We start from the raw sequence: 16078 nt of genomic DNA, 5'->3' as shown, positions 1-16078 counted from the left end.
CCATAAATGTCATTAGACGATGATACGCACGCGCGACCTGATTATTTGCGTAATCTATTAATATATCCTCGGATGGTTCTTGATGCCCGTTTATTCGCAGCGAAACCCCAGAAACAGCGAGTTTATCAAATATCATATGCGATCGTGCTTGACTATTTACTCGTGCGTTACCTTGAAGTGCTATGAAAATATGTCGCGGTGCTGACACACCCTGCTGTGATGAGATATGCCAAGTAAACTGTCCAGCACCGGCACCTTGAATAGAATCTGTTGTTGTTGTCAACCATGATATCAGTGATTTACCGCCTGTGTCCATAAAAGAGAGTAACCGTTGCTCTTCAGCGAGTGATGGAGACATTACTGGCATCCACAATGCAAGCTTTAATAATATTACTTTACCGGCAGCGACAGCGGGATCATCGTCTCGCCAAACAGCGTCGTTGTCGTCGCCTTTTCGTACGAGTATAACCGAATGTTTGGCACCAAAAATAACTTTGCGAACATTTCTACAAAAACCAAAGATGTGAGACAGTGGAATTATACATGAGAATTTTCTCTGTGGATCTGCCAACATTAATTGACGTGACCTAAATCCTAAATTATAATTCGGATTGGGAAAATATAAATCTTCAATAGCATTACTAGCAACAGCAGGAGCAGCACGGTCGAATGGTTGTCTAATAATGCTAGGTCTACCATCTGGTTCATCATAATTATCTTTAGCGAACATCATAGTCGGACCAGCCGATCTGGTGTAATCATCTGAGTATCGTGCTAATCCGACGATTGTTGTAGCAACGTCAACATTATCCTGAATCGTTTCAATTTCTTTTCCATCAATGCTGTATGAGGCACTTCTGAATAGTGCCATGATACCGTTGTTAACAAACCCAACTTGAATATTAGCGTCGTATGGTGTATCAGCAGGAACATCTGTTACAAGTTCCCCCGTGACTTCAAGAAATGCTTCCGCGGGCAAGAAATATCTACTTGTGTCCTGAACTTGTAATTCAATTCGTCCTCGCTGATTAGGATTTCTTGCTTCGTAAGAATAATACTGATAATCGCGAACAGATTCATCTTTGAGTATTGGTGCTTCCATGTCAAATGCTGGATCAGATACGCGTTTAAACATTTTATATAAAATTATTGTCGTCTAAAACGAAGACCACTTCGGGAAATTCCGCTTCCTGATATCAGGCTTGTATTTATTTGTTCGGGTGTTTGGGTTACAAGCTCTGCAAGTTTTTGATTGGCAGCCTGATTTATTACTTTACTGACGTCCGCGGGCATAAGTTCAGTACTGGCCAGTTTCACCGGTGGTGGTTTTTTTGATCTGCGAATTAACCGTGACAGTCTGTCCTTGATTGACGCGAATGCTTTCCCGGCGAGATCACCAACAGATCCAAGGGCTTTATCCTTGATAACATCAATAGCTTTCATCGACAATTGTTTTGCAATCGGTAATGCCTTAGGGGCTATTCTTGAAAACAAACCAGTAATTGTATCACCGAGACCATCTCCGTAGGTTGCTCTGTAGACTGGTAATCGCGAGTTTACTACGCGGACTTGTAACACACGAGCGTGTCCGGGTTGAGAATTGTGCACGATCATTTTATTTAATTATTGTTTCTCTAACTAAATTTGCTAGTCGCTGTGGTAACCGTCTGCGAGTTCATCAATGAGTCCCCGGTAAACGCCGATATCCATAATGCCACGCTGAAATAGTCTCTGACAGATATCTGCGGCTTCATTTATAATTTCCGGAGAGTTGTTTCCGGCACGTCTTCCTCCGATGAGAACTTCCAACCGTGATACGTCATTGACGATATTATCAGGACAGATGTGGTTGTATCCGCTGCCTGTTTTCTTTTTTTCTTGTTGTTCTAATTTATTAATTTCTTTTTTTATTGCTTTAAATTCCTCATTTTTCTTTTGGTATTGTTTTCTTGCGGCTTGAAATGCATCCCTATTTTCTTTTATTCTTCTATCGAGTTTATTTGTGTCTTCTACATTTTTATGAAGATCGGATAGTTCCTCCTCCAGGTTATTTTTTTTCTTGTATAATTCTTCTAATATTGGGTTGGGCGACGAAACAGGAGTGGTAAAATCATCATCGGGAGCACTAGCCCCCATTTGTTCACGCGATGAAAATTCAGGCACTGGATCAGGCAGTGTCATTGCGGGGTCTATTTTTAGAGCTGGTGGTCTCTTCTCCTGCAGTTTTGACTGTTTTTTCATTTCTTTTTCCTGTATTTTTTTCTTCTTTTCTTCCTCCCTTTCCTGCTTTTTTATTTCCATTTCCTGTATTTTTGCCTGCCTTTCCCTTTCCCTTGCCTTCATTTGTTGGTCTCTTAGTTCCTTATTAACCCCAATTACGCCAGTTTTTATAAAATTATAGGTATCATCAGTGCTAGATATTCGAGAAATACCTCGGTTTACTTTGTAAACATAATCCCTCCAATCATTCAGGGTCATACCCGAGGCAGCTCCTGGTTTCAGAAAATCTTGCCGGTTAGGATAATTTAAGACAATCCAAGCAGAAAACTCCCTAAGCTCATCCACGCTAGTAAGTGGAATATTTTTTATATCAGTAATACCATCTTCGGTAAATTTATTAATAAATGTTTCCTTAGCAACTGTCACTACTCCGGCGGCACCTGGATCAACTACAGCACCTTCATCTGCCTGTTGCTGTTTAAGTTCTTCTATTGCTTGAAGTAACCCTCGTTTTGTTTTGGTAGGGTCAGCAGGATCAGGTTTTCCTACAATTGCAGTTTTAACTTCACCAGTAGCTGCTGTAATAGGCTTAAATAATTCCTCCGCAGATGTTGCAAACTCAACTCGCGCTTCTTGTCTTGCTTTTAATTTTTCTTTAACGGAATCACGGACAGGAATAAATTTTTTAATCGCGGCTAGTCGTTGTCGTGCCAATCTAGTTGTGAATGCTTCTCCAATATTTGCCATTATTTATTTGTCCACGATTTAATTTCCCCGCGAAAACTCTTCGAGGGATCGGGGACATTTTTTTTTGTCTCGTTTTCTGAATAAAAGTGTTATTTCGTCGAAATAAGCCCTCTATCGAGGAATAGTTTCCTGGAGGGGTTTATTGTGAAAATAGTTTCGGTCTGTTCGCCCCCTCTGCTGCTTGCTGATGTCGGATAAATGCCTAATGTAATGTTTTCCATGTGTTATCTGGGATAACCTGTGTTGATTCGGACTTTACGCCTATGCATATTCTTTCCATGATACCTTGAATCAACAGAGAGAGACGGGGGGGGGGGGGGGAGTTCATAGGAGAGTACCAGTTTGTTTCCTAAAGTTTTCTATGTGATACTGCTGTCGAAAGTTTAGAATACCCATCGATTCTAACGATCTGTTACCCTTCGTATCCGACAAAGGGAAATTGTAATACATGTGTACAAACCTGAAGTCCGCATTTTTTCATTCACAAAGTATCTTATAAATATCATTATCTAATGTCAACTGGTATAAAGTCCAATAATTCATCCGGATTATCTGATAAAGTTCTGAAATCCTCCATCGTTGTCCAGTAAATCTTCGTGGTGCAATCGTCATAAATATCACCTAACTCCATTTCCTTGGCCTCACTGCCATAAGCGGATGCTTAATTAAAGTTTCGATGTGTAAGACCAATGTTCTTACAATATGGCCAACTGGAATTTTTCTCCACGTACCTATTTGGTATTTTGGATGCTATCTCTTCGTCTTTTATCCCATCTCGCTTAATCTTCGAAGCATCCTCTCCTGAGATGACAGAGTGGATTACTGTTTGAGCTTGTTTCTGCTCGTCTACTGTGGACATCTTTATCATTACATTACTTATTGTGGCCCCCGGTCGAATACATTTCTGTGCGTCTCTTTGCAGTGTCTAGTCCAAAGCTGACAATGCTACAATTGTGGGAGGTACTGAATATCGCATGTTTCATATGTCTGTGAAAATGACTTGATTTGTAATGTTCTATCAAAATCCAGCATAACTGGAAGCTCCATTTAAGAATGAGATTGGAAGTGAGGACTTCACACGCTATGGCCAGAAGTAAGTTGTATCCATATTTTTCTCCTAGTCTTTCAGCAACGGCGATGGCCACAATTTCATAACAATGCACATTGTATCAGAATCCAGGGAAAATATTTTACTCTCAGTGGATGTTTTCTTAATAAATTCTTTCAAAATTTGTCCCCATCTCACTTCTAGCCGGCTGACAGATAACTCCTGATCATACAAACAATTTGTTTCTCAGCTTCGCTGCATGTGAATGAGGTAGCGAGTGAATGAATGTGAGGAGAACCGAGATACGCAAAGCTGCTGACAATCGCCAAACGTTTTGCTTTGCTGTTTCGATATTCTCAATAATTACTAATTTACTGCAGTCTTTTTCAACATCATCATCTTTCATATATGAATGAGGCTTGATATTTCATATCTTAATATTTATTTCATGATTTTGGACTTTCTCAAGTGCGTTACTGGACATTCCAGAAGAAATATTGCATACATTTTGTTCCTATCTATAAGCTTAAAAACATTTCTTGCAGTATTGTAGTCAGGCGCAAACAAAATATTTTCATTTATTTCACTTAATTCAGCCTTCTCCAAACAATTACTGAGAACCACTTTCAATGTGGCTATATCGTCTTCTCTAACCCTGAACGGTTGAGGATGACGGCATAGTAGTGGCAGTGATAGTGTGTTGTTTAGATATTGATGCTCTAGTGTAAGGGTACAAATTTATGTCGCTCTATAAAGGGCACATCAATTTGGGCAAGAGAACAATTAATTAGATTCATGGGGACACGTGTGTGTTAAATCGCTATACTGTAATGATTTTTTTATTGTCTGTGTCGTGAGAGGAAGTGATTCTTAATTAAGCATTCGTTTATTTAACAGTCAGACAGACCGGAGCGGAAAGGTTAACTTCGATCATTGTATCAAAAATATCAGAGTTGAGATTGTCCCGAATCAGTTATTTGGAAATATATAAGCAAGGCTGGCCGCAATTTCGGCGCCTAGTTATAAAAGGCGGTAGATGTATTTAATCCTGATTGGTTACGCTAAATAAGGGGCGTGTTTCCCACTCGAAATTTCTTGGTTTTAATATGCCTTATCGCAGAATTTAGTCAGTCGACGTCTTCCTGCAAGAGGAAAAAATATAGGAGACTATGAGATTTAATTTAGAAGACATTCTCTCGTAAAACATTTATCCGAGACACCGGGTGTCTGGAAAGTTGATGGAAACAATTCTGGTGATAGAAGCGAGCAAAGCTTGAAAGCACAAGGTATCTGTGTCAACCTCTTGTAATTCGTTGATACCAATATAATGATTTGCTTGAATTTATTTGCTTATTTTTGCATTAATTTATTTGTTTAAACCCGTATGATAAAATCTTGAGTGCGTATTGACTGAAATTGACGTTGTTATGCCATGTATGCTAAAACTTTGAATGTGTGCATTCGCTGAAAATAACGTAGTTAAGCATATCATGAATTTCATTCATTCATTTGTGCAATTGAGATGAGAACGGAACTGTTTTGTCTCGTGTGATGTTAATGTGAGTCAGTGATGAAATAGCCGTTAGGAAGTACATTAATCGTATGAAACTAGATTTGTTTATGGTCTGCTATGTTTGGCTTGACCATATAGCCTTTGGTATCTGTTCGAATTCAGATAAGACGATATCTGACATAACGAGAGGGGAGTTATGATCTGTTCCCAGTAGGATGTTTGACAGGAGATTTGGGTTGCTTCTATGTTTATTTTGAAAGGGGAAATAGCTCCACTGACATATCCACGTACCTACTTATCCAAGTATTTACGTATCTACTATTTACATGCTTACGTATCCACCTACCCACACAAAGTTTGAGGGCCGAAAGAGGCAAGACAATGGAGAGTTTGGAGAAGAAAAAAGTGAAAGGACCAAGAAGAACAGTCAAAGTGAAGTTGGAGTGAACCGGAAAAATTCAGGTTATGAACTTGTACAAGGCATTGGCGTCGATTGTTCACTTGATTCTATGATGATCCAATTCTATCATTTAAAACAGATCGCCTATTTATATAAGTATACTTAAGATGAAATTCGGTGAATGGTTTATTTCAAAGAGAACTGTATCTTCCTAATGTGACGTATTAACACGGTTGTTTATATGATTGATTAAATTGTTGAATTTCATGTACGGGGGCTCGTGTCATTCTGTTCTATATATCTGCTCAGATCTCTATTTATTCCATCTATAAGTTTCACACTTTACATTAATATTTACTCGATCCGGGAAACAACACCGAGGGCGATCACCCTCTAGATAACGATAACCAAATAATTAGGACATATTCTAAGAAGGCACAATCCGTCAATCTACCCCACTAACACCTCCAGCCCTACATCTAGTATGCTACTATCAGTACCTCAAACACAGTTTCATCTTTGTCATAAATTGTATCTATATTTCTTCATGGAGGACCTGAACATCTTGAAGAATGCCTTTATCAGCATAAACCTTTATCCTAATATTTGAATATTCTTCCTCCTTCTTTTCCTCTTCTTCTCCTTCTCATCATTCATTCATTTTGTCTTCATAAATTGGTTGTACATCCTCCTCATCTATATCACTGACACCTATATGGCAACAAATCACAAGATACATTTGGATCATACTGGATGTTTTTCGTATCATCGACTGTATACTCATTACCAGTTGCTGTTGTAATGAAGGTAATGACTCAATTAATGACAAAAGGATTTGTGGTTGACAAGATCAAACTGGAAGTTTTATTTTTTAAGTTCTAAAGACGCAATGTCTCTATGCCAGTCCACTCAGAACACATTTGCCGTTAATATCATTACTAGAACCATCATCTTCGTAGTTGTTTTCTTCGCATACATCTTATTCTTGCTTAACTCCCCATGGTAGGGGTGCATAACATATGACCCAAGTGCCGCTTGCTGCCCGCCGACAGATTTGTATGTGGCATGTGGTCGTGTCTTTGCGCGTGTGAATCTGTGCTTTTTTTAAAGACACAAAATCTGTGCAGTGTGGTCCGCGTAGTTACAATCAAGGTCGACTTTGACCTTTATAAACGTTTCTCAACTGTGAACCTCCCTTAGAGTCAAGAGAAAGACAGAAACCACAATTTGAGCAATTTGTCTTTACAATGTGCACTTGTTTCAGTTGCTATTTGTTATTGCAACTTTCAAAAATTTTGTTCTTATTGATAGCAATTTTATTGTAGCCATGGTGACTTTCCAAATCGCAATTTACTGAAATGTAACATACAGCCGTCTGTTACAACAGCAGCGTAATGTATTTTGAATGTTCTCATAAATACAGAATATTTTGTACATCTAAAATAAAGGAAATGTTCACAAGTATGACCAAGGTTAGGCGTTATCTGTGATTTAAGTGTCTCCATCATGGATTCTTTCAATACAAATCATTATTTACATGATTAAATCTTTCCAGAATAAAGTATGCGGTAACAATATCTTCATTTCAGACATACAGTCCCTTATGCAGAATGGTATTAACGATTTTCGTCAAGTATGTCTAATGTTTTACTTCTGCTTTGGTTTTGTTGATTATTTAAGCTGTTGGTCGGGGTATTTTATTTTCATCAGCTGACAAATGTTTTCACTTTAAAAATATTTTGTTTGTCTCTCTGAATACATCTGCTGTAACTCATTACTGGCCCTCTTTACGTAAGAAAAGATAATTATTTTTGTAGAATATATTTGTAAATGATTGCCCATCGTGGTTTTATTACAGGTAACAGTATGCATCCCTAATGGTTACAAAACAATTAAAATGTATAAGGTTTTAAATCGGGTAGGCAGTAGATTACATTTTGCGATATAACAAATGCTGGATTGCTGTGTCATTGATTATTTTTAACATATCCATTTTATTTGTCAAATAAATTTTAATATATAATAAATACTATATATTTGGCCTTTCCATATAAAATTGGCAATATTCTCAACTTCAAATCGTCTTGTACATTGCAGACATGTGCTATTGTTTAAACACTTTTTAAAGAACGTATTCTTACATTTACTGTATCTATTTCACAGTGAGAGAAAAAAATCTTTTCATACTATTCAGGTAAGTTACATTTCTCGTCTATTGAAACATTGTGTTGTCTCCTTACTGACGTAAACTGTATTGACAGGCTATGCTCATTAGATGCGAAAAAAGAAACGATTTACAAATATACTTGTCAAAAGCAGTTGCGTGGCAATTTGTGCATTAATGCTTATGTTTCGCATAGATAGGAAGACTAAAGCAAAGATAACAGTCTGTTGGAAGACTTCTCGTGATCATTAGTCACGTGCGTTAAAGGCATGTATTGATTCGCATGTATTTTGGACCCACTTTACAACATATATGTTACCAACATATGTATAAAATATGTTAAATACTACATATATGTTACCAACATATGCATAAAATATGTTAAGTACTACATATATGTTACCAACATATGCATAAAATATGTTAAGTACTACATATATGTTACCAACATATGCATAAAATATGTTAAGTACTACATATATGTTACCAACATATGCATAAAATATGTTAAGTACTACATATATGTTACCAACATATGCATAAAATATGTTAAGTGCAACATATATGTTACCAACATATGCATAAAATATGTTAAGTGCAACATATATGTTACCAACATATGCATAAAATATGTTAAGTGCAACATATATGTTACCAACATATGTATAAAATATGTTAAGTACTACATATATGATACGTTTCGCCACACATGCCAAACAGGTTGTATTCAAAACAAATGTTTGTCATGGAACGGACTCTTGGTTGTAAACCTTGTTCTAAGTCGAAAACTATAGGCAACTCATGTTTCACGTATGTTGCCATTCTTCCTGTGAACTGTCAAATGTTTGTGTATCAATGTTGCTTTTAGATAATGTTTTTCTATTCTCTTTCAGGCGTTGATCAGGCAGAGAATGTTTCTTTTGAAGATATAGGTAGAATTGTCACTGAATGATTTTGAAGTTTTGAATTGCAATTAGCCTTTTCTTACTTTTCCCAACTTTTCATAAATTTCTAATTGAGATTTCACGCACAAGGAGCATGTACACATTTTGGTTACTTTTCGATACTTTCTTTTCATTTTTAAATGTGTAATTTTAGAAAGTCACGCACAACGGGTTATGTAAAAAAATGTATTTCTTCAAAATTACATGAATACGGTTTGTATTGTGTACCAATGCTTGAATTGCAATTGTATCCACTACCCATTAAATGGTTACTATGGTGTTTAATTATTCAGATTAGCAATGAATGTCATCCTTAATTTAAGATAATTCATTTTTGAAAGCAGCTATCCTGGAAATCTACAGCCTCGAAGCGTGCATATCTAAGCTTGCACTCGTTTAACATAACACGCACTAAGATCAAGACAAGGTTTCGTTAGTGAAGGTCAGTTCTTGAATTACCTGTCCTGAGCTAAACTTATAGCCAGAGCTAGAAGTATGACTACATGAGAAAAGTTCATTAATTATAATAAGGCTCCTTTTCATCTTTTTCATTTATGTTACAAGGTGGGGTGGGTGAATTAACCTCTCTTGAATGTCAAGTTTAGTTCCAATAGCTAACGACAACTTCAGCTTGCCAATAGAATATGATGAAGGTTACGTTATATGTAGTTTCAGCTCTCATTAGCAAGCTGAGAGCGAAACAAATTCATAGCTTTCGTGTGGTGGCATTACTGTAATAAAAGCATTAGCATACCCTCATCTGAGAAGGTCCCCAATATGGTACGGGTGTGAGCCACCAAGGACATTGTCTTCATATGTCCCAATATGGTACGGGTGTGAGCCACCACGGACATTGTCTTCATATGTCCCAATATGGTACGGGTGTGAGCCACCACGGACATTGTCTTCATATGTCCCAATATGGTACGGGTGTGAGCCACCACGGACATTGTCCTCATATGTCCCAATATGGTACGGGTGTGAGCCACCACGGACATTGTCTGCATTTTAGATCGAATGTCAATTAAATTCAATTGCAGCTTAGCATTAAACTTTTTTTTATAGCAATTAGTAAAATGGAATGGTTACCTATCAATAACCGATTTTAACTATTTAATTTTCTCACACCCGGTTTGTATGTTATTATGTGGTGTGGTTCATTTTGAACACTAATATTCCGTATGTGAAATTTATGTGTAGACTAGTATACTTTTATTTATTTTTAATTCTATGGACTTTCGTAAAGGTTGCAAATGACTACACGTTGTGTGCAATGATTATCAAACGATGAGTATTTAGAAAACCATAGTAATGCCACGCAACCATATATTGATCATTCTTTTGTCAAGGATCCATGCTTTATTATGATCAGGAAAAACCCAAAAATTTAACCTACCTATCATGCTATAGCGCAGGAACGATCTACCGACTTTTTAGTCAGTTAGGCAACTCTTTGTGAATATCATTGCAGACGCTTGATAAATTCTTGTCTGAAGAGGGCAACAATGTCTCTGCTCCATTGCGACTCAGAAAACTTGACACTACATTGTTGACGAATTTGCAAAATGATTTATACAAATAACTGATAATTTATCCTGAAAGGTAAAATGTCATGAGTAAAAACAAAATATTCTGTAAAATAAACTGAGTGGCCATACCTTAGATTTAGAACATATGGAGGTTACTTGAAAAAAATGGATGTTAGTATTAATACCATAATCGTGAATTGCAGATTTCAAAGATCATCACGTGCTGAAAGCTTAGAGTAATTTATTTATTTAACCAAAAGAATGTTCGCGAATTATGGCATGTGCACATGAATTAAAGCACTGCGTCTTATACCGCGAGTACCTTCCGGGGGCACGCGGCGAGTACCATCCGGGGGCACGCGGCCAGTACCTTCCGGGGGCACGCGGCCAATACCTTCCGGGGGCACGCGGCCAGTACCATCCGGGGGCAGGCGGCGATTCATATGGTATTCAGAATTAATTTTCCATCGTCAGTGATAAATTCATTAATTTAATAACTTTATAGAGTGATGATAGAAATATTAACAAGAGAATTACTCTTTGCTTAGGATTTACTGTAATCATGCAACACAAAATTTGAGAGGCTTTATTATTTAAGTAGAACATATGCAGTATGTTAAGACGAGTAGGCTATGCTTGAATATGGTTTTCCTCTGAAAATGCTGCAAGATAAACATAATCGGAGTTTCCCAACACAATAAAACAAAGTTTACATTTAATTATTGAAGTTGTGAAAAATATATCGTGTTAATAAAGAACCATAACTTGAATGAAACTACCATCATTATTGGAATGCTGTCCATTTCGACATTGTATCTATACGGTATATTTCCCTAATGTCTTTTAAAACTCTGACGATAAGGTAATTGACGTTCTCCCCTGCACAATTTATATATTTAAACTACTTATTTTGAACAATATTCGTATTTGTTCAATATTTTAATTCGATTCATTATCTCTGTCTTGTCATGATGATAAAAATCATTAAACAACAGATATAAAATTAAAGCAACAATTTTAAAACAAATCTATTATGACCCTTTTTTAATCCTGGTGTTAGGATGATACATGGCAAAGAAACTATATGGATTCACGTTCATGTTATCTTCTATATAATAACGTCAAAATTACAGAAGACTGATTGAAACCTTTGTTTTACGGTCCATGAAAATTTCATCTAAACAATACGTTACGTAACTTTGTCTTGTATTACATAAAATATGTCCACTTTACAAATGTCTGCGTTTTAAAAACTTTGATAAGGCGATTAACATATTTATCGAGTCATGGTCCTTATTTTTCTTTTTTCTACGATTAATCACCGTTACAGGAGTATGAAATTGCACCAGTCACTTTTCTACGATTAATCACCGTTACAGGAGTATGAAATTGCACCAGTCACTTTTCTACGATTAATCACCGTTACAGGAGTATGAAATTGCACCAGTCACTTTTCTACGATTAATCACCGTTACAGGAGTATGAAATTGCACCAGTCACTTTTCTACGATTAATCACCGTTACAGGAGTATGAAATTGCACCAGTCACTTGAAAGTTTAAACCTCACAGTTTAGTTTATCTCAAAGTAGAGTCTTTTACAAATCATGTCCTTATTATACCTTTGCATTTTTAATTAGCCAGATATCACACAGCTATTAATAAGACACAAGCAAAAATTATCAGATACATAAAAGACACAAGCACAAATTATTGTTCATTTTTAATTTTTACATGTTTGACGCTTGCTCGTATACTTTTGCTCTTATTCTAAATGTTGTAAAATTATTCTTTCTTATGCTCAAATATTGTTCATCTGACACGTTTTCTTATGAATGGTCATCTTTCTTCGTTACATTTTACAATAACATTAAATTGAAAGCCATTTTTTCTTTCAGGTTCGGAAATTCTTTATACGTTGTGCACATTTTAGGAAGTTTAAAAACGACAACAACAATAATAAAAAATAGTAAAATAATTGTGAACTACAAAGTGAGCTACAAAGACGAAACGAAATATTATATCTTGGCCTTTACCATAATGGTTCTACCGTTAGAATGAAGTTAGTAACTTAAGACTTGTGATTATGGTTGTATCAGTAGTATGAAGTTAGTGACTTAAGACTTGTGATTATGGTTGTATCAGTAGTATGAAGTTAGTGACTTAAGACTTGTGATTATGGTTGTACCAGTAGAAGGAATTTAGTGACTTGGAATTTCTGATTATGGTTGTACCAGTAGAAGGAATTTAGAGATTTGGATCTTGTGATTAGGTTGTACCTGTAGAAGGAAGTTAGAGTTTTGGAACTTGTGATTATGGTTGTACCACTAGAAGGAATTTAGAGATTTGGATCTTGTGATTAGGTTGTACCTGTAGAAGGAAGTTAGAGTTTTTGGATTTGTGACTACGGTTGTACCAGTAGAAGGAAGTTAGAGATTTGGAACTTGTGGCTACGGTTGTACCACTAGGAGGAAGTTAGAGATTTTGGACTTGTGACTACGGTTGTACCAGTAGAAGAAGTTAGAGATTTTGGACTTGTGACTACGGTTGTACCACTAGAAGGAAGTTAGTGATTTGGGACTTGTGACTACTGTTGTGCCACTAGAAGGAAGTTAGAGATTTGGGACTTATGACTACGGTTGTACCAGTAGAAGGACATCCAGGACATAAATGGTATTATAGGTTACTGCTTTGGCATGGAAAGAACATGCACAAGATACATTTTAGTTCCACGGAGTATACTAAGGTATCAGGGTTCAAGGCAATATGTTAAAGTATTATCAACATAGATGTTGCACATCTAACAAACTTCATTGTTTATATTCTTTGGTCTGTGGTCAATGACACCTTCTTTACGACATTCTGACAATAATTATCGATTATGTGTCAAGCGAGAATAAGTATATTGGATGTTTTACAATACTTGACCGCTAGGTTAATGAATAAATGATGTCCTCTAACACCTATGTCATGATTTTGGTCCTTAAACAAACGTTGTCAGTGTTATTCGTTAATCTGAATGGATTTGATGATTTGACAATTTTCCTCTCCAGGACTTTACATATGGATGCTAAATTATATATCGTATAATTGTTTTGAGATTACTTTCTAAATTTAAAGCATACCAACTTAAAGGATAGGGTCAATGAATTGGTTGCGTTAAAGTATAAATTATATCCGAGATATCCGAAGATAGAAAGAACTAAGCTGAACTTACTCTAAAGAATCCATTACCTGACGTTTTTTCGGCCTAATGAGCTAATTACATACTACTTTTACTACCCCTTGATTAATTTCTTAAAGAAAATATAAAAATATAAAATAATTGGTGTGAAAAGTAAATTTGAAAGGAAACTGATTACTGAATATGCATTCCTTTGACGAAAGGTTATTGATATTACGACACCTGTATTAATCTTTACATCGCCTGCATTGTTATTGTGTGGAGCATGATGAAAATGTCAAATAATTGTCAAATTTGAGGTGGAGAAGCCATCCGTAAAGCATCTACTCGACACAGTTACCATGAAAGCGTTCTCAACCCGGATTGGCAAGCCTTCTATATAAAATCGTTATTCGTTTTCAATTAGGATAACAATTCTCATTTTAATTAAAAATGCCATTATTTTACACTGGCCTATTCATTATTTTACACTTGCCTATTCATTATTTTACACTGGCCTATTCATTATTTTACACTGGCCTATTCATTATTTTACACTGGCCTATTCATTATATTCATTATTTTACACTGGCCTATTCATTATTTTACACTTGCCTATTCATTATTTTACACTGGCCTATTCATTATTTTACACTGGCCTATTCATTATTTTACACTGGCCTATTCATTATTTTACACTTGCCTATTCATTATTTTACACTGGCCTATTCATTATTTTACACTGGCCTATTCATTATTTTACACTGGCCTATTTTCATTCAGATGATGTCAGTTGCCTTGCAATTTACTCACTGTTTCTCTCTAAAGTTTTAATTTGTTATTTCTTGTTCCAGTAATATTATCAAACTTTGACATGTGCCTTGTTCTCTCATTTTATCCAATAAGGAGATTACAGATTGAGATTCTGAGACACTGTATAAATGGCTCCTTCTCTGAGGACATACTGTTTGGGGCATTTGCTTTATTTTCTAGATTCAAGCAATGCTGCTCATATGCGTTGACATTCTTTACAAATCAACCTGAAAGAAAAGATGTCCGCATTTCCTCATTCAATGTGTTAAGTTTGATTTATTTTTTCTGTCAATACCGAGTTTATTCTTTCTTTTCTTGCATCTTTCGTGCAGTATGTGCGTCATTGTGATGGTGAATTGGCTCAAGGTTAATGGCAAGAGAATAGAAGCATTTAATGCAAAAATGATTCGGTTGACTTATTGTGTGTACGTCATAACTTTGGAAGTTGTTTGGAAGTTTATGTGCTAATTTTCAACTAGTTGCTAGAAGTGATAATGATGTACTACTTCATGCAAATCCTCCACTCAGTTCGGATAGAGAAAGCCACGTTATTAAATTCTATTGTTAAAGTTGCTAAAGGATTATAGTGGCATACTCAGGATGTGCTATAGCATCAGTTTGTTGAGTGCATTTGCGAATTGGTACCACTGCTTGTAGCTAGCGTAGCAAAAACATGCAACTAACGTACGCCATGCAGTAAATACACGCAATAGCAGCGGAAGTAGAATTGAATTTTATGACAGCTGTGATCGCTACTCAGTCGCGCTTTTAGTTCATGCTGAGTAATCGTCCCTGGTTTTAAATAATTGCATCTTTTAGGTGTTCCCGATACTAAGGAAGGACTGTTCCGTTCATCACAATACCATATTTGCGTACACTAATTATTATAGCATCAAAATACGTACACGATCTTACTGATTTTATTTGCAGTATTTGGCATAGAGCCAAGCTTTGACGTTCCAATCATCAATGTTACTGTCCACGAGGGAGACATTGCTGTGTTACCATGCTCGGTGGATTATCTTGCGGAACATAAGGTACTCAGCATATTCATATAAGACAGAAGTCATCCAAATCATTTCTTGTTCTTTTCAAATGCTCGTACGTTATTGTTACGGAGTACAACACGGCTCTTAATCCTTGTCTAGTGGCACTGTTTGCATGTTTGTCATTATTAAATGGGTTTGGTGTGACACTTTATTGGAATATATTGCACCGACAACGCCAGCGTCTTGTAAAATTTCGTGATCTAAACACATTTACCATTTTCATTTGACTGACAATGTGTTGTCTTTCCTGTCGAAGGTGATGATAAAATAAAGATGGCGTGTTTTGGAATATTTCGAGATGGATAACTTCCAAGTCAGCATTTTAATACTCGCACCATGCAGGTGTCTGTACCATCAATTAAAAAGTATTGATAAATACACAGCGTTTAGAAACGTTTTTTTTTTTAAAAAAAATATTTAAGTTATATCTATAAACCATAGTTTTGATAGAAATTGCAGAATTACAGTAAATTCGCTTTAGTTGTGAGAT

General features: G+C 36.1%; 1 protein-coding gene across 4 annotated transcripts in view; it reads left to right on the top strand.

The window, feature by feature from the left end:
• LOC149800636 (limbic system-associated membrane protein-like) overlaps positions 1-16078 on the top strand; it is a 129645-nt gene that overhangs the window by 83589 nt on the left and 29978 nt on the right. For 3 of the 4 annotated variants that reach the window (XM_089954646.1, XM_089954648.1, XM_089954645.1), the window contains exon 2: positions 15470-15576. In XM_089954646.1, the coding sequence (XP_089810772.1) occupies positions 15470-15576 (107 nt within the window). Of the gene's footprint in view, positions 1-3874; positions 4061-15469; positions 15577-16078 lie in introns of those variants that run through there. The other variant, XM_089954647.1, reaches the window with a different exon arrangement.

Source organism: Sinohyriopsis cumingii, chromosome 4, assembly GCF_028554795.1.
Source record: "Sinohyriopsis cumingii isolate HCF-2022 chromosome 4, ASM2855479v2, whole genome shotgun sequence".
Lineage (NCBI taxonomy): Eukaryota > Metazoa > Mollusca > Bivalvia > Unionida > Unionidae > Sinohyriopsis > Sinohyriopsis cumingii.
The sequence above is the reverse complement of the archived record's forward strand: the minus strand, read 5'-3'. Positions and strand labels throughout refer to the sequence as shown.